Source organism: Nelumbo lutea, chromosome 1 (assembly GCF_056320005.1).
Source record: "Nelumbo lutea isolate HS-2025 chromosome 1, American lotus-T2T, whole genome shotgun sequence".
Taxonomy (NCBI): domain Eukaryota; kingdom Viridiplantae; phylum Streptophyta; class Magnoliopsida; order Proteales; family Nelumbonaceae; genus Nelumbo; species Nelumbo lutea.
This window is the reverse complement of record NC_142684.1, coordinates 102095500-102116048: the sequence shown is the minus strand read 5'-3', so window position 1 is coordinate 102116048 and position 20549 is coordinate 102095500. Positions and strand designations below refer to the sequence as shown.

The following is a 20549-nucleotide window of genomic DNA, read 5'->3' as shown; positions in this document are numbered from 1 at the left end:
TATTTCTTTTAAAATTATACACCCCTTTGATGGACATTGAAATTAAGACTAAGGGGTCTGTTGTTTTTCTCTTCTGATTGCTCAAATCAACCTTTGTTATTCACTTGTTCAAGAAAATGAATAAGTGAATGATAACCCATTTAAAAAAAAGTGAATCACCTTTTTAGTGGGGGTAATTCGATAAATTTTCATTGCGACAAAACTTTTCAAGGAAAAAAACAGAAATTTTTAAAAAGTTAAATTTTCGTGCCAGCATTTTGTCTGATATACCTCATGGTGATGAGAGATGTGTAGTGTAGGATCAAGTTGGAATGAATTCTATTGGGAGCATGTCCATGCCCCTGCCTTGGTGCTGGTTGGGAGTTTTGATCTACTCCCAACAAACACATCCAAAATCCAAAACCCTTCCAACATGATCTTACATCACATTTATTAATCATGAGATGGGAATCATTTGGACTAAGGACCTGGCTAAGCTGACGATTTCATCTAAGCTTCTGAGGGAATTCATAGTGGTCCGTTGAGAGTTGAGAGCATCTGAACGATAACATATAAATATGGGAGATGTTTAGGGCTGAAAGAATTTAGGTAACATAGATTTTTCATCAAACAAAACTTATAGACTATCTATGTGAGGCCTACCTTATAGAAAGCTAAAATCTGCTTTTATTCCCAGTTTGGAAGGTTGAGTTCAACATCTGATTCACCAGGCACTTTTAGATAAGCTATCTAAGGTGTCTAAAGCATACAACCCAAAAATTTATAATGACTAACTGACAGTCAATTTGGGCATATCCGATTTTTCACCAAACATGGCTTAAAGATTATCTGTTGGGCGCATCTCAGAATTCTAGAAGACGCTGTTCTTCGAACTTCAACCCTCTCAAATGGGCATTATTCTCGGCTCCCATCCAAACTGACATACAAGACACAACAGATGTGGTTCCAACTTCCAAAATGATAAATCCTTTTTCTCTTTTATTTTGTTTATAAAATGAACAGTTTCTTGCATCAGCGGAAAACCTCAGCCTGTAATTTCATGGGACCCAGTGTCATAAAGAGGAACACATGCCAATACAAGGCGAGTTGTATGAGCAGACATAGACCCATTCCCATATCATAAATTCTACAGTGGTTTTCACATGCTAGCATGTTCCATAATTCTTTTTCTTTAAAGACCATAACCAATAATTTAATACTTCATTTTTTTATTCACTAAATTTTATCTCAGAGAGTTGATAAGATTCATTAGAATTACATTGGCTTTAATTGAGGCAATCTACTTTATCTCGTTTAATGTAGACAAAGTACAAACATTAATTTCGATCTAGGGTTTGTATAGCTCGGAGGCAAATGAATCCTCAGGAAAAAGTCACCATATGACATAGAAACCGTTCAGACAACTGATTCCCTTTCACCCCAAACTCGGTCTTTCACAAAAAAAACATTGATTTGGTCAACAATTCATGTAAATTTTTGTATAGAACCGTACTGCCTTTCTCCAAAAGAGCCATTGTTTGGTGTAGTGGTAAAATCTCAAACTGATAATAAGCATGAGAATTTGTATTTGAATGCCATAGCAGCCATTTTGTGCAAAGAATGTCAAATGTTAGGTCTATATCTGGTCAATATTTGAAAAAGTAACCAAAAAAATCGTTTTTTCCTCGATCACCAGTTCAATCATCAGGTCAAATTGGTCAATCCATGAATCATAACCTATAAAAATAGATAACAATGTAAAAAATACATGAATAACAAAAATTGGCCATGCCTCTAATATATTCATCATACTGAACAAAAATGAGTATGATAAATGAGAATTATTGCAATTAACGATAGAAATGGCTAAAATACATGTCAGATACCAAAAAAACAGAGTACTAATATCTGAACCACGACCAATTCACTGGATTAAACAGTTATGAGTGGCTGGTTCACATGAATCATTGACTCGGTCAATATTTTTCTTGTAACTAAATGGGTTAGGGGGCTAAATAGACCTGAAAACCCGGTCGGGTGACCGATCAACTGGGTCAATAATGGATTGAGAATATTGTATCCAGTCAACCCCTCCCAAAACCCTAGATAGTAAGAACTTACATAAAGATTGGTAATGGCCCTCTACTGTAATGTCTTTCATGGTTTCTCTATGCTTGCAGTCATGCAAGAGAACCTAAACATCTCTCTTTCTCAAATTTTCTCTTATAATCTTGCAACTCAATAACGCAGGCCAACTCTTCTTTTTCAGCTACATTTAATTTTTCCAGTTAATACCAAAGTTCCAGAATTTAAAGAGCTCTATGCCTGTAAAGATAAGCTGCTAGATGAAATGATTTTATTTTCAATATTTTCCAATTAAATGTATATGAAAAACCCGTTTGCATTTAGAAGTCTCCTTGTGCTTGTAGATCTTTATGCCACTTTCTTAGATGCACTCCTTTTAATCAGTTTGTATTTCACCATCCTAGCAATCTTGTAGAACCAGAAAGTACTCACTAACTGCAATCCCAAAGCCATTGCCTGAAAATCAAAACAGTTGAAATTAAAAATAAAGTAACAAATGCTAATATCACTGGGAGTATATAGGCATACATACTCTTAACTAGCTTCAGGTGTTGCTAACTGTAAAACTAGGCTCTAGTGATGGTATTGTGAGGTTGCTTCTACTGTTATCAAGAAATAAAACTTCAAATTTTTCAGAAGTACCTAGGTTTTTAGTGTACAGAGGAGCATGATTGATCAAAAATCTGTACTTCATAACCATATGAACCTTATGCATCCAATCTCAGTCAATGGATGAATTCATATGCATAACATAGCATTCATTTTCTTCCCTAAAAAGGAAAAAAGTTAAACAATTCTCTTATACCTCCTTTTCTAAAGGGAACTGCATTTCCTTTTATACTAATAAAAGGTTGCCCAAAAAAAAAAAAAAAAAGACTTTGGAAGCCAATAAAACTCTGAAATTTTTAAAATTAGATAAGCCTGTGATGTAATTTTCTGCTTTTTTTTGGTATCCGGTGCTATGCACCATTAATAACTTCCCCCTGACCCCTTTTTCCTCAAAGTGCTGGTTGTGGGATTTGATTCTGCGTCAACGCTGGAACAAACCAGCTAACACATCAATGAGACAGCCCTCCGTTGGTTGATGTAATTTTCTGCTTTGAGACTCTCTCAGAAGACCATGAATCTTATGAAACAGTTTTATAAATTGTATTGTAGTTTTTAATATGCTTTCTAATTTTCCAGCACCCCCTTGTAATATGCATTCCTATTTTGGTTTTCTTCTTGTAAAATTTCCTAAACTTTTTAACAAAGAACCAGGGAAATATAGCTCCTGGAAATATTTCTAAAGAAGGATTCTTGTTTATAGAGCTGAGACTAGGTTTTTGGGTATTTTGGTTGATGCACCCTCCCTACTGCAAAAGGTCGATTAGGTAGTCTTCATCACTAGATTGCATTTATATCATGGCTGTTGGTGACTCAACTAAAGCACAGCACATAGAACCTGTGGTCACAGCACGATTGAGTTACCTTTATAAGTAGTGGGTAGTCAGCAGAAAGTGTCACACAAGTGAGATATGGTCCACCAATCATCCTTGCAAATGTGAAGATGAGTGCAAAACAGATCTGTTAAAAAATCAACATTAGTGAAATCCTGAAAGGAATAAGAGAAACCAACTAAAATCTCTGCCAGTCATGTTAAGAGCAAAACATTTCTGAGGAGAAAAAGAAATGCGTAATTAAGAGACTGGACTAACATCTGCTGCCAAATTAAGGTCAGTGTCCCTGTATCCTAGTTCTTTCAGAAGCTCCCTCATGTGGAGGAAAGGGCTGGAGATCTCTGTTATCCACAATGCTGCAACCATCTCGGATCCACACTGTTAGAAGTAACAAAAATTCTATAATTATGAAAAGCCTGCCACAAACATGCATATTTTTCCAAGGTAAAATACTCAGAATTCATACAGCACAAGAAGACAATATGAAATTAGTACTATATTGCACAGGGTGCAAGTTGAAGAGAGACAAATATTGTAAACACTGTTGTTAAAGGTTCCTGCCTTCCTGGTAGATGAATCTCAACATGATTTCTAACAAGCAGTAAATTGAATAATTACAATTATACCATCTCCAAAATGCATCAACAAATGAATTAATTTTGCAGTTTGTAGCTAGTTGACAATGGCTTGTAGTAGAATGAGTTTTGGACATTGGAAAAGTTGATTATCTGATCTGATTCTGAATTTTCAGAGCTCAGCTGAACTCCATGAAGAAGGTGCAATTCAATATATAATTTATAAATCTGAATACCCCAAGGAAAAAAGCTTTCTGGGGTTGGGGGAAAATGAGTTTCCTTTCACCTTTCTCAGGTTCTCCATTAGGTAATGGTTTGAAGAAGCCAACTCTGCAGAGTGTTGTACAGAATTAAGGAACAAGACATTCATGCATTCTGCCATTATCATGTAATTCAAAGCATGTGTTACAGAAGCCTATGTAACCCAAGAACCATCAATGACCAATATCAAAGTATCAGCTGAAATCTGCCAAGAAAATCAAATGGAACAGTCCACTCACAACTTGATGAGCAAGGCCCGATCCAAGACCAACAATGCTAACCAGATGATGGATTGAATTGTCAAGGTTGACATGGTTGTCGAAAAGGCAACACACGAGATCGTAGATGAGGTAACCAACGCTCACTGCCAATGCCTTCATCTGCAGGTTTTCAGGACACAAGTCCAACAATCAACAATTGGAAGAAAGAAAAATCATTGATCAAAGACAAGAACCAGAAACAAATTGAAGAATCATTCATGGCTCTTTTTCCCTTTTTTCTAGTAGATGAAATCCAATGAGACATTGAGTTCTCACAAAGAATCTGGATTCTGGATTCAAACTATTAACAACATAACACATGAATTACCTGAGAAGTAGACGACTTTGGAGCCAGGGGAACTGGGTCCCTCCAATCTTCCACAGAGAGAGAGGCCAAAGTGACAGCCGAAAAGGCGTGGATTGTAGAAACAATGCGGTTGCAGAAATCAAACGAGCGATTAGGGAAAATCTTTCTTACTAGTAAGAAAAGTGAAGTCCATGAAACAATTGACACAAGAATCAAGTTCACAATGTAGTCCTCCATCTAGACACCGCCAGAATCCCTTTGAACTGGTTCTGTTTCTAACTAAAAGAGACAATAGAAGAGGTGCTGGATCAGATTAACCGCTTAAAATAAATCCGATAAGCTTCAATTAGATGATAAGCAGAGAACTCCCGGACTCAAAAAGAATGGAGATTTGCAGAGCTAGAAACATGGAAAGCTACTCAGAGACCTGTAACTAAGAAATGGGTTTTCTTTCTACAAGAAGAGAAGATCTGTCAACCACACCAATCAGATCAACTACCTAATTCTAGTTGAACATCATTAAATCCTTGTAGATGTGTTTAGGTGGGTTAGGTCGGAGGTAACTTGTATAAACTCAAAATCTTCTCTGGGTCTCTTGCTGCAAGGCATTCATATAGACCAGTAAACAAAAAAAAAAAACGAAAACTAGAATTCGTTTTCCCATTAAACGAACTTTCGTTGTTATTTTATTTATTTTTTTTTTTTTTTGGGGGGGGGGGGGGTTTGAGATTTTGATTCTCACGGTTATTGGAAAGGAGAAGAGAAGATTAACAGTGGTCCTGACGTCCTGAGTGGTCATTCGTCGTAAGTCGTGACAGCACGTTGACTCCCCTCCACAAATTGGGCAAATGCCAACTGTGATGAAAGCTCACCTACGACCTGGTTAGCATTAGATCGAAAAGATTTATAATTCTCAAGTTCTTGGGCCAAAAGCTGTTTTTTTATCTTTCTAATTTTTAATTCATTGTTATATTTTGACTTAATCAAAATAGATAGATTGATTATGTTTGAAAGCAAGTGGTTGGAGGCCTGAGAGAGGACAAGGATGAAGAAGCGTGAAAGAAATGACGGCTTTAGTAAAACACGAAAACGAATATCCTCCCCCCGAACTGAAATCTTTATATGCTTTCAAATTCTCCCCTCCCCCCAATGAATTTTCGTTGGTTAGTTTATACCTTTCCGAATCCGAATCTAAGTGGGTATCTGATCGGCCGATCCATCCGTTTGTATCCCCATGAAAGGGGCAACAATGGTGATCTTTTCCTGAACTCAAAGTTTTTCGGACATATTATATGTTTTTAACATATAATATGGTTTTAATGGACAAACTGTTTGCTAACCCACCACTAGACCTGTTCATGGGCCGGGCCGGGCCACGCTCAGGTCGGACTTTCACTCTAGATTAATAGAATTTTTTAAGGCCCGAGCCCAAGCCCGGCTTGACCATTGGGCCTACAACTTGAGCCTGAGCTCGGCCCTTATAAAAAGCTCAAAGCCCGGGTTTGGGCCCAAGCCCCCAAAGCCCGAAATTTAGCTCATACTGTTATCGGATGAATAGAGAGAGAGAGTATAAAGAAAAAAATAAAAATGTATATATTAAATTATAAATATATTTTTTAATAAGTATTATATTATTTATATATTTAATATAATATATAAAATACATATTATATATTTTATAAAATATATAATATTGAGTTGGGCTGAGCTTTTTTAACAAATCCCAAGCCCGGCCTAAAACATAGTCGGACTTACTGTGTTAGGTCGGAGGTCAGGTCCATGGGCCTAATTACATGACCAAACCTAACCGGGGTGTGGACTGGGCCAGGCCCATGAAAAGGTCTATCCATCACCCTACTGATTCATACCGTTGAAGAAGTATATGTTTAATTTCGTTTATGTCTTTTTATTCAATATTTGTATTTTATTTATTTACAAATTTGAGAAAAGTAATAATTATAATCGTATATAATAATTAGGCGCCATTAGACAGGGGAAAAAATATCTAATCATTTGTAAAAATTTTAAAAAATAATTATTTTAAATGATAGACATGCACAAAAACCAAAATCAACTTTTATCATTATTAATGCGTACTTAAAAACAAGAAAGGAAAACTGCTGAAATTACGCGTATGTGGAAACATTTATGAATAAACACATGCGGAATCTCATCACGTAATGTATTGAATGGATGTAGGTATTTATAGATACATCTCGTTGCAAAACGTAATTGACTCATAACTAATCTAATACATGTGGCAATTAACACGTGGTTAAGTAACCAGCTGTCCAACACTAGAATGTTCTATTAGCATTCTAACACTATTCAAGTCCTTTTCCATCTGCCCATTGAAGTAGACTCTTCAACATTCCACCCTGTATCTTGGACAAGAAGTGGAGGAAAATGTAAGACATCCATACCCTTGTGAGGGACCTCATGGGAGTCCATATCAAAGGTAAGCTAGCAATCAACGGAGAGCGAGTCCTATTAATGCTAAGTGTAGTCATCTATATATATATATATATATTAGGGTAGAATACAAAAACCTCCCTTCAAGTTTTTGACAATTATAAAAACCTTCTTTATAGTTTCATTTTAGCAAAAACCTCTCCGTTATTTTTAAGAAATTTGGCAAAAACCTCCCTTCCATCAATAATCATGACAGAAAACATTAAAACCATGATCGAATCTTTTCAAATACCTATTTTATCTTTGGATACGTTAATGATTTTCCTGTTCCTATTGAGATTGACCTAGTTCACCCTTTCAAATACCAATTTTACCTTTCCCACAGCAAAAGACACCCTCTCCCGATGGTGACGGCATGGTTCACGTTGTTAGCGTCCAGGAATGATCCCCTGTTCAAGCCCGTAGCAGTTAGATACGCTTGCCGCTTCACTGAGCGCAATCGAACCTCCTCTTGGCGAAGAACAATGGATCCTTCTCCCACTGGTCAAAACTCAAAGCCATATTCTATTAGTCGAATTCCGACCGTTTTCCAGTTAAATCGACCTCATAAGCCAAGGTTTCGTCCGGATTAAGCAATCCCTAGTGCCGTTCAGTTCCCGGTCCACCTTTCTGGTTCTCTTTGTATAATGCGAAAATGAACGTTGGTATTACTACACCTGGTCAGGCCGGAGTTCCGATTGTTGGTTTGGACGTCATTCTCTAGATTAGATTCGGGTTGTATGTAGCTATGTTGAAGATGTTTGTTCCGATCTAGTCGATGTCTTCGGCATTAGGCCACCCTGTTTCGACGATTGCCAGTCGAACATTCGGGAACCCAAGCTTGATTGTGGCGAAGATAATCGAGTCAAGCATCTGGTGGAGGAGGTTGGTGTAGGTTAAATTGAAGGGATGAGAGATCCATCATATGGATAGCCAAACCCTACAGGTAGGTAGGGCGAAATTTCAAAAAAATTTCTCTCTCTCCCATATGGGAATCACATTTCCTGTTTTAGAAAACTACATTTTCAATGATCAATCTTGAACCTAAACCAGACCAGATCTGAAACCAAAAGGTAGGAGAGGGATGTACCTGATACGGAGTAACAGTAACTCCCAACGAAGGTGTTCACGCCCAAGGAAAACGCCAAAGACTACTCCTACTAAATATGACACAACGTAGAGTGGAGCAGAATTAATAGGTGGTTCTTCAACAAGAATTCGATGGAGGGTGTGTGAGCACGACTTCAGATCAGCTTTTCACCAAAAACAAATATCAAAAACCTTTATTGATCACTCCTACATGTGGAGATAGAACTGGCAATGGCGGTAGCAGTAGGAGGAGGAAAGAGCAGAAGATGGCGTCAGTCTAACTGAAGTTGTCTTCTCTCTTGAATCTATAATCTGATTGGGGTAAAGTAGGGTTCGCCTTCCTCCTCTATTTATAGCCTTAAAGAAAGCTTCTCCTAATCATATTAGGAGTTTCCTAATCCAAATCTTATATTTGGATCTAGACTCTCTTTAAGAGATAAGGATAATCCCTTATCTTATCTACAGATAAAGATCAGCCCTCCTAATCTAATTAGGAGTTTCCTGATCCAAATCTCTATTCAAATCTGGACTCTCTAAGTGGATAGAGACATTCTCTTATCATATCTGCTGATCTAAATCCCAGAACCACCCCTCTTTAATTAATCATATTAAACAAGTTCGAATTGGACTTTAGGCCCATTAAGTCCATGTGCTCACTTATCCTCCAAACTGTTGCCCAGTTGGGTATCCTTGTATGGTGTAGAACCCAAACATTGATCTACACATCAACCACATGGGTTCAGCCCAGCCTCTATTACAAGGCCTGGCCGAATTCACTGTAAGAAATAGTGAACCCCTGAGTCCATCACCATGGGCTCTTAATGGGCCCAACGTTTACACTAAATGGTCCTTGGGTCAAGCCACCTTATAAAAACCCAATGACTGTGGGCAGATGCAAGATTAGCTCATCAGGTATTATCCTCAATGATCTTACACTTAACCTCTCATCCCATAATGATCAAACATTGCCCGGCAAGAGAGGACCTCTCCCTCGGTTGCAAGGAACAATGTTGCACTCTCTACACACATGAATCCCGAGAATTAAAAACTTTTGCAAACATTTTGAAACCATAATATATATATGTATATCTCTATATAAATATATTTTTTGAAACAAATTTCAACGGTTGAAATCGGCTACCAGCAGCTTGGTTTCCATCAGAGAGAGTGCATCCCCGATCATTCACTTTGTCCGACAAAGGGGCTGATCCTGTCACTATGATCACCCACTCAGATGAATTCTCAGATTGTCCCAACACACCTAGGTTTGACCCCCTCTAAGGATCTCCCTGATTGGCATATCAAAGACAGCCCAATCCGACACCTAGTACAGTATCATAATCGAGTCTAAGGGTCAGGTGTAACATTCCAGGTTTGTCCATCTATCTCCAAGGTCCAGGGCAATACTGGAACTCTGGTCCGGTTCAGGGTTTCAAGAAAACCCACACTACATGTACCTCAGGTCTCACCCTGGTAGTTGAGACAAGGTACCCCAACCAACTTGGCGATACATCAATGTTAGCCTTGGCAGGATAAATCTCCCCAGATCTATCCAACGGCTGTGAAGATTCTAAACTAACACAAGTCTCATATGTGTCCAGTTTAAGGTAATTACACAGAAGCACACCACAATAACATGAATCAAATATGTACTTTATTCATTTACATTAAAAGTCATAAGGTACATCATTCTGATTGGAGCTAAGGGCATACGCTGTCTAACAGCTCCCACTTGCACTTAGGTCCAATTTTGTATAAGTCGAAGTCCCATGCTTTCCACGTGTTTCTCAAACACTTTCTGTGTCAATGGCTTATTCAATGGGTCTGCTACATTATCCGTTGATGCTACCTTCTGAATCAGGACGTCCCTTCTTCCAATTATCTCCCGCAGTACATGGTACTTCCTCTCGATGTGCTTCGACTTCGAGTGGGCTCGTGGCTCCTTAGCCTGAGCGATAACTCCAATGTTGTCACACAACAGTGGAATGTGTGATATGCTGGATGGAACTACTCCCAATTCATGAATGAATTTCTTCATCCATACGACTTCTTTGGTAGCTTCACTTGCGGCAATGTATTCGGCTTCGGTTGTGGAATCCACCGTGGACCCCTATTTGGTTCTTTTCCAACAAACAACAAATGATCCTATCGTGAAAACATACCTAGATATAGAATTTCTATCATCTGGATCTTACTGGAAGCTGGCATCAATATACCCTTGGGTCTGTAGTGAGCTACCATCGAATACCAGGCAAAACTCTTTTTCCTTTGAAGGTACTTAAGTATCTTTTTCACAGCAATCCAATGCTCCTGCCCTAGGTTGGCCTGGAATTTGCTTACCACGCTCACTATTTGAGCGATGTCAGGACGAATTTACAGCATGACATACATGTCTGAAAGGAACATTTCCTCAGGAGTCTTGGCATCTACCTACAGCTGAGGCATAGGGAATGTCCTCCATGCCCTCAATCTCCTCAGGAGTCTTGGGAGACATGCCCTTGGAGAGAGTGACTCCATGTCTGAAAGGAACATTTCCTTTCTTGGAGTTCTCCATGCTGTATCTCTTGATTATCTTGTAAATGTAAGCAGATTGGGATAATCCTATTATCCTCTTCGATCTTTCTCAATAGAGTCGAAGACCTAATATATAGGAGGCTTCTCCAAGATCTTTTATGGAGAATTGCTGTGAAAGCCACACTTTCATTGTATTCAACATTCCTACATCATTCTCAATGAGTAGAGTGTCATCTATATACAGAACCAAGAACATAACCTTATCCCCACTAGATTTCCTATAAACACAGGGATAATCCGAGTTTTGCTTAAAGTCAAACCTTTTGACAGTAGAGTCAAACCAGATGTTTCAACTCCTAGAAGCTTGCTTAAGTCTATATATGGATCTATTTAATTTATATACCATGTGTTCCTGACTTGCAGCTATAAAACCTTGCGGTTGCTGCATGTAGATATCTCCACTAAGATCTCCATTCAAGAATGCAGTTTTGACATCCATTTGCTAAATCTCATAATCATGGTATGCTACTACAACTAGCAGGATCCTAATGGATTTAAGCATGGCCACCGGCGAAAAAGTTTCCTCATAATCGATTCCCTCTTTTTGAGTGTACCCTTACGCCACAAGATGAGCCTTGTAGGTCTCAACCTTACCATCGGGGCCCTTCTTCCTCTTATAGATCCATTTGCAACCAATTGCTTTTACCCCAGGGGGCGGATCTACTAGAGTTCAGACTCCGTTGGTCTCCATCGAGTCCATCTCAGCTCTCATGGCATCTACCCACTTCAAGGAATCTATGTCCAACATAGCTTTTGCATAAGTCACGGGATCCTCCTCACTGGTCGTAGCTTTCACCAGGTAACTATCCTGGTCATAGCTGAAATGAACTGGAGGCCTGGAAACCCAGGTAGATCTTCTAGGTTGGTCATTACCTAGAACTTTTGGGACATCTTCCACTAACCCTGAGCTCTCCTCATCAAGAACAACTTCCTGATGATAATTGTTCAAGATGTAATCATCTTCCAAGAAATGGGCATTTCGGCTACAGAACACCTTCCGTTCTCCTGGATCATAGAATAGGTAACCCACAAAGCCCTTGGGGCAGCCTACGAATAGGCAATGACTGGTCTTGGATTCCAATTTTTCCGCACTCGTTCTTTTAACATGTGTCGGACAACACCAAATCTTCAAGTGTCTTACACTTGCATTCTTTCCGGTCCAAATGATTCAGACTTGTGTCTCATTAGGTACACGTAACCATACCGAGAGTAATCATCGATAAATGTTAAAAAATAAACGTGCTGGTTACGTATCTTAACACTCATGGAACCACATACATCAGTATGTATAAGGTCAAGCGTGTCTATACATCTTTCAGGCTTACCGTTAAATGGCCATTTCGTCATCTTACCCTGAGGGCAAGGTTCACAAGTTGGAAGATTTTCTACAGTTAGAAAACCCAAATGATCATCCTTTACCAACCTTGTGATATTATCTATGTTAATATGGCCAAGTCGATAATGCCACGGGCACGTGAGATTAACAGTATCACGGGTTCTCTTTTTGGGGATGTCATCCGATGTAGTTTTGGTTATGTTAGTTTTCAGAGAAGGATGAAGAACATAGAGACCATTCTCAAGTTCTCCGTATGCGAGGAATTTGTTATTTCTTTTAATAGTAATTGTATTACTAAAAAGAATAGAATATCCATCCGCATACAACTTTGAAATAGAAATCAAATTTCTTCTCAAATTCTGTACATAAAGACAATCTTTTAGTACAATAGTTCATTCTCTGAAAATTAACTCTACAGTTCCTATATCTGTAGCTGCAACACATGCAGAAGTCCCCAAGTAAAGAGTCAGTTCTCCGTCACTCAGTCTTCTACTTATCCTGAACCCCTATAGTGAGTTACCCGCATGAGTCGAAGCCCTGGAGTTAATACACCAAGAAGCAGAAGTTACCAACAAATTGGTTTCTATGATACAGGATTCGGAATTACCTTGTTTCTTAGATTCTAGTTACTGAGGACAATTCCTCTTCTAGTGGCCGGTTTGCTTGCAGAAGTGACAAATATCTGTTGCCCTGTCTTTCTTCTGCTTCTTAGACTTAGTAGCTTTTTTCTGAGGCTTTCTCTTTGCCTTCCTCTTCTTCTTTCCCAACTTGTCGGCTTCAACAAGCATGGAAATGGGATCATCCTTCTTAATCAGATCCTCGGCCCTCTACAACATATTGCTGAGTTCCTGGATGCTAACATTTAGCTTGTTCATGTTATAGTTCATGATGAACTGATTGAAGGAAGGAGGCAAAGAGTTTAAGATGGTGTCTGCCTTCGTGACATGGTCAAGTCTGATCCAAGAGCCTCAAGTTCATTAATATAACCCATCATCTTGAGACAATGGGCATGACCCTATTGGTTCTTGGACATCTACGCGGTCATGAACTGCTTCAAGACCTTCTGCCGAGTAGAACGATTCTGCTCTTCGTACATCATCCTCAGACTATCCAAGATATCCTTGGACAATTCGATCTGATTGAACTATCGCTGTATTGGATTATCCAAGGAGGTAATGATGTAGAAATAGGCTAGGGAATTTTTCTCTTCCCATTCTTGGTAGTCCCTCCTACTAACCTTAGAAGCCCTATCACTCGGACGCTTCGGGACAGGATTCTTAGCTACTTTGTTTAATTTCTCTGACGTGAGAACTAGCATAAGGTTATTGTACCAGTCAGCATAGTTTGGGCCCTTAAGTTTATTGTCGTCCAACAGTTTAGCGAATTGTCCATTTTCCATTTCTAATAAAAAGCAAACATTAGTCCACAACGTCATTTGATTCATGTTCTACATAGATATTGCTTTTAACCTATGTTCCATTCCCATTTATTTATCTCTGAGATTTTTCTCCTATCTCAGTGACGGAGACTATGAAATATGTCTCTAGAAATGTGGGAAATTATATAGGGTGCATGGAGCCAACTGTTTCAACTACATAACCCCACCACCTTTCTGTGAAGGATCATATCCACTCATCGTATGAGTTTTCCCTTTGGCCTCTGTCAAACAAGGTTCATTGTCATTTTAGGTTAAACCTTTCTGTCTAGTGATTGCTCACCCATCATATTTGTGAACGCCAAGGTATTGTGAGAGAGTCTTCCATTTTAGGATAGGCTGCTCCCACATCGGTCTATGGCGCCCCTATCATCTTATGAAACATTCCAACAAATACAACAGCAAATGGATAGCCCAATTTTATGGTGCATTTCCTCATTACCGAAGGACCCATCTTCATGCTAATGATGGAAGGCCTTTTAGAGAGTTCATCATATGAATCTCCCTATCACATGCACTCATTTTTTAGGAGGGAACAAAAATTATGCCCTAGTTTAATTTAGGTCAAACCAAAATGGCTTCTACACTTTCATAAAGCCAGATTTAGGTGGGCCCTAAACGGCTAGGGTTCCACACGATTCCTCTTGGGGAGGTGTGGGGCCCACCATGAAGGGAGGATCATCCAATGATCTTAAGGACACCATGGCAATGATGTGCATTCAGCCATGGTGTACGCAAGAGCCACACATCCATACATCACGTGTAGGGATGAAATCGATCAAATCAATTAATATCTGTAAAACCCATTATTAAGGCCCATAATAATTCATAATATTACTAATTAATATTATGTAGGTATATGGGCTGAATAACAAAGAGCAGTTCGGCCCATATAGCTTTTATGCAGTTAATGGGCTTAAGCAGTTTTAACACATTAAAATTGCGCCTTACAGGTGTGGGCCGAATTAGATATTGCAATTAACTATCAATCCCTTGACCCAAGAGTGAAAAATTAGGGCTGAGAACAACCCCCATCGAACCACAGATTCGGTCCAACCAGTTTGGTCCAATCTAGTTCGAATGGGTCTAGGGTTTGATCTTTAATTCAAGATTTTAATTCAATATTTGATCTGAAATTAAATTACTGATTAAAGACAATCAAGAATCAGTACTAGGGTTGTTCACAAATCTGCTACCTACAAAACAGATGTTAGATTACGGTTTGCAGTTTCACAAACTGCAAATCACAGATAGCGAAACCCTAATCTGCAAAATCTCCTTCTACGCGATCAACTTCGAACTTGATTGAAATAAAATAGAAAAACCCTAATTTTCTTTTAATATTACATCAAATCGAATTCATATACATTCAGTCTAGAAAAATAAAAAAAAATAATTACAGACTAGAAATGTAAAGAACTGTAAATCGCAATTTTCTTGCGCCATTAAAAATGCGATCTCCACCATACGAACAACCCATAAATCAAGATAAACAAAAAGAACTGTTCTAAATATAAATCAGATTTAAAAGATTTAATTTCAGATCAATCACCCTTAATCTGGGAACCGATTTCCCAGAAAATCTCTTATCTGCGCAAATCGGGTAGAACGCCTTCTACACATTTGTGTAGTTTTAGATCTGATCAATTTTGGTTCAAGATTTGAACCTGGCTCTGATACCACTAAACGGATGAGAGATCCATCATATGGATAGCCAAACCCTGTAGGTAGGTAGGGCGAAATTTTAAAAAATTTCTCTCTCTCTCATATGGGAATTACATTCCCTGTTTTAGAAAACTGCATTTTCAATGATCAATCTTGAACCTAAATCGGACCAGATTTGAAACCAGAAGGTAGGAGAGGGATGTACCTGATATGGAGTAACAGTAACTCCCAACAAAGGTGTTCACGCCCAAGGAAAAGCCAAAGACTACTTCTACTGAAGATGACACAGTGTAGGGTGGAGCAGAATCAGCAGGTGGTTCTTCAGCAAGAACCAAACTCTTCAGCAAGAATTCGATGGAGGGTGTGTGATCACGACTTCAGATCAGCTTTTCGCCAAAAACTGATAACAAGAATGTTTCTTGATCGCTTCTACAGGTGGAGATCGAACTAGCAATGACGGCATCAATAGGAGGAGGTAAGAGCAGAAGATGGCGTCAGTCTAACTAGAGCTGTCTTCTCTCTTGAATCTGTAATTTGATTGGGGTAAAATAGGATTCGCCCTCCTCCACTATTTATAGCCTTAAAGAGAGCTTCTCCTAATCCTATTAGGAGTTTCCTAATTCAAATTTTGTATTTGGATCTGGACTCTCTTTAAGAGATAAGGATAATCCCTTATCTTATCTACAGATAAAGATCAACCCTTCTAATTTGATTAGGAGTTTCTTAATCTAAATCTCTATTTGGATCTAGACTCTCTGAGTGGATACGAACATTCCCTTATCCTATCTGTTGATCTAAATCCCAGAACCACCCCCTTTAATTAATCATATTAAACTAATTCGAATTGGGCTTTAGGCCCATTAAGTCCATGTGCTCACTTATCCTTCAAACTACTGCCCAGTTGGGTATCATTGTATGGTGTGGGACCCAAACATTGATCTACACACCAGCCACATGGGTTCAACCCAGCCTCTATTACAAGGCCTGGCCAAATTCACTATAGGAAACAGTGAACCCTTGAGTCCATCACCATGGGCTCTTAATGGGCCCAACATTTACACTAAATGGTCATTAGGTCAAGCCACCTTATAAAACCCAAGGACTGTGGGCAGATGCAAGATTAGCCCATCAGGTATTACCCTCAATGATCTTACACTTAACTTCTCAGCCCATAATGATAAAATACTGCCAACAAGAAATGACCTCTCCCTCAGCTACAAGGAACAGTGTTGCACTCTCTACTCACATGGATCATGGGAATTAAAACATTTTGCAAACATTTTGAAACTATAATATATATATATATATATATATATATATTATTATGACATTTAATGTAAATGAATAAAGTACATATTTGATTCATGTTATTGTGGTGTGTTTCTGTGTAATACCCTTAAACTGGACACATATGAAACTCATGTTAGTTTAGAATCTTCACAGTCGTTGGATGTGCCGCCAACTTGGTTGGGGTAACTTGTCTCAACTGCCACTAGTGCATCCCCGATCATTCAATTTATTCGACAAAGGGGCTGGTCCTGTCACTATGATTATCCACTCAAATGAATTCTCAGACTGTCCCAACATACCCAGGTTTCGACCCCCTTTAAGGATCTCCCTGATTGGCATATCAAAGACAACCCAATTCGACACCTAGTGTAGTATCATAATCGAGTCTAGGGGCCAGGTGTAATATTCCAGTTTTGCCCATCTATCTCCAAGGTCTAGGGCAATACTGGAATTCTGGTTCGGTTTAGGGTTTCAAGAAAATCCACATTGTATGTACCTCAGGTCTCACCCTGGCAGCTGAGACAAGTTACCCCAACCAACTTGGCGGCACATCCAACAACTGTGAAGATTCTAAACTAACATGAGTTTCATATGTGTCCAGTTTAAGGGTATTACACAGAAACACACCACAATAACATGAATCAAATATGTACTTTATTCATTTACATTAAATGTCATAAGATACATCATTCTGATTGGAGCTAAGGACATACCATGTCTAGCATAAATTGCTTCACGGGTCGGTGTGCGTTTGGTTTCATTTGAAAAGCGCATAGTCGAGATTAATGTTCGTGGGATCGCCAGACTAGGGGAAGTAAGGGTAGGCGTTGAGGAAGAAATAGGATTCGGTCCGGTTCAAGAACTGTAATGTTTGTCGATCTTGGTCGGTGCATTGCTTGGACGAGATCGTACCATGTTTGTCGATCTTGGTTGGAGGAGAAGCTAAAGATTTCATTGCCGACAAGGAGGTAACGAATCATGGTTTTGGGGTAGAAAGGAACGACTTTGGTTCGAACCCATTCGCTTGCGAGGGACTTGCTTGAAGAAATGTTGGAGATTAATTGATTGGGAACCATGACTAATACTTGGATGCTGGCCCTTGGAGGGCCTTCAAAATATCTGGGTTTGCATCGTAGAGTTTGACGCGACCTTCAAGGGCTCTCTTCTCCTCTGCCCCTCTTCTCGCCGTCTCCTCTGCCCCTCTTCTCAAAGACTCGAGTGTTGGTTCTAGTGCACAAGTATGTTGGAAGCATCTTATGAGCGAGCGGCTCTTTTGACGGCCCTCTTCTCGCCTTCTCCTTCCAATCGGGATCACAAGCACCAACGGCTGGTTCTTTTTGACGTATAGGTAGTGCACGGGCACCGCTCTAGTCCCGCGAAGGAATAGCTCCGTTGTTGATATTTTGCCTCCACATGCCCCTTTGTTCGCTATCTCTATCATCAACCCCTTAATTTCATTGATTACGAATCTTCTCCTCACACCAAAGTCACAGCATGTTCTAGCTGCACGGGAAAATCTTTCATATAGGCAAGATCTGCCTCCCTATCCCCACCATTTTAGACTCAGAAGAATCATCTAGGTTTGAAGAACAACATCGGCAGCGACTCGTGTTCGTGGTTTCGGTCAATCCGTCGACCAAAGTTCGCAGTTCATTGGAATTCCGTCTGACGGGAGTGAGAAGGTGTTCTACCCGTTTACCAATTACTTAAAAAGTAAAAAATATAAAACAATTGTATACTCTTATGTGTTTCTATTAGGGTCACTTATTATAACACACTTTTAGGGATGACAATTTTCCCCATCCCTGACGGGGACCTGATTTCCCTGACCCAATGGGGCTGGGGATGGGGATTGTTTTGGCAGGGCGGGGTGGGGATGAGGATTAATAGGAATCCTCGACCAAGGTCAGGGGTTGAAGATGGGGATTGAGGTCCCCGCCCACCCCGATATATATATGTGTGTGTGTGTGTGTGTGTGTGTGTGTGTGTGTGTGTGTGTTTGTTAAATGTTATTTATATTAAATATACTATTATATTATATATATCAAAGCATGTTTAAAACATTATTTATAATTTAAAATTTTTATTTATTTAAAAAAATACTATTATCTAAAAACATTTTGGGGATTCGGGTCCCCAAGGGGAACCCATCCCCGTTAGGGATCGAGGATGGGGGTTAATTTCAGAATCGAGGTCGGGGCCTTAGGCCCATGATTTCATTAAGGAGTGTTTGTTTTGCCCTTAGGTCCATGATTTTTTATTCCAAAAATACCCCTAACACTTTTTTTGTATAAAAAACAAAATTGAACAAATGTAGCCAATAGAGTGGTTGTCCATGTCTTATTAAGGGCAAAAATGGTATTTTTATTTTTATTTTCTTTTGAGTAAATTTATTTAAATGAACATTAGGGTCAACCCTGACATTTTCCATTGTCATCTACAGGAAGATTGATTAAATCCATTGCAAATTATAAATGGTGTTTTAGTAAAATGCTAATTATAAGATAGATTTTACTAAATCAATGAAACTATAATGGGTATTTTAGTGTATGACCCGTTTTATTATTTAACTTTCTCTTAATAAATCCCATGCATCACACAGGTCCCCACTAGTTATTACGTAGTTACGTTTCATGCATCTAGGTGGGTGGAAATGAATGATTTCAAATTCAATTAACTCTTACCTTGCAACCAGTCGACACACTGTACCGACTCTACAACATGATGTTAGATTTTGCAAGTTAGAATTTAGGCCTCATTCACTTTTCAGTAAGTAATTTATTCAGGTTAATGCAGTTATATAGGTAAGTTTTTTCTGAAAAGCACTTATTCAAGTAACTACATTTATCCATGTCCTTTTATTTCTCATGTAAATAAGGTAATGACCTTTTAGTCATAAAAGTTCATTATTAAAAAGGATAATTTTATCTCACTACCCAGGAAAAATAAACTTTCTTGGGTCCCCACATAAATCTGAAAAAAGAGCATGGGATTTTTGGTCAATGGAAACCAAAATCCCATTGACCAACTTTCCCCCCTCTCAAAATCTGAAAAAAGAATGCCCCTAAATGATATGATGCAGACAGTGGAAAACAAAAAAAGGTAAATTCATATTGATGCAACAGAAACTAAAATAAAGTGAGAAAAAAGTATTAACAGAGCTAAATACAATATAATTTTCATTGCATAGGCACCCAAAAGTCCAGTTGGGTCGGGTCAGGTTGAATTCGAGTCAGGGTTTGGGCCTTCGATCCAATGTAACCTGAACTCGACTTTAGTTTTCACATTTATATGTATAAATATTATAATAAATATATATTTATGTATTATAATAAATATATATTTATGTACATAAGTATTCATTATATATATAACAATATGATAAAAATTCATCTAGACTTGAATTTAGAAAATGAGAACATTTGACGAGAAGAAGAAAAATCGGACCAACCCGGAATCGTCAGGGTGAGGATTAAGGGTTCCACAGCTAGGGTTAACATCAACCCGAATGATTTTTGGGAAAGATTAAGGTTGAAGGAGGGTTTGGTTATAGGAAGATTCCAAGCCGATGTCTGCAGAGGGGAAATCCGGCCATATTATTCCATGGTGTATCTGTTGACAATGACACCATTGGTGATTGCAGCAATTGTAGGACTTAGGTTCCACCTCAAGAGGAAGGGAGAGCGAAAGTTCTTGGAAAAGCTTCAGGCTTCTGTGGTATATTTTTTTTCTTTTTTGTTTTTTCGTGCACACAAAAAAGCATTGTTAAAATACTTTTCAATGCAAATTATGCCTTAGATACA

The 20549-nt window shown here is 38.8% G+C and overlaps 1 protein-coding gene and 1 pseudogene across 1 annotated transcript; both read right to left on the bottom strand.

Moving 5' to 3' along the window:
- Positions 1 to 1752: 1752 nt before the first annotated feature.
- Positions 1753 to 5995, bottom strand: LOC148876469 (uncharacterized). The gene is made up of 5 exons (XM_088966918.1): positions 4928 to 5995; positions 4579 to 4719; positions 3762 to 3881; positions 3535 to 3630; positions 1753 to 2520 (listed from the first exon to the last, which is right to left on the bottom strand). Exons 1-5 carry the CDS (start codon positions 5141 to 5143, stop codon positions 2413 to 2415), a joined length of 681 nt encoding a protein of 226 aa, XP_088823044.1. The 5' UTR covers positions 5144 to 5995; the 3' UTR covers positions 1753 to 2412.
- Positions 5996 to 7885: 1890 nt separating this feature from the next.
- LOC148876468 (putative glucan endo-1,3-beta-glucosidase A6 pseudogene) lies at positions 7886 to 18187 on the bottom strand (annotated as a pseudogene).
- Between the last annotated feature and the right edge of the window lie 2362 nt (positions 18188 to 20549).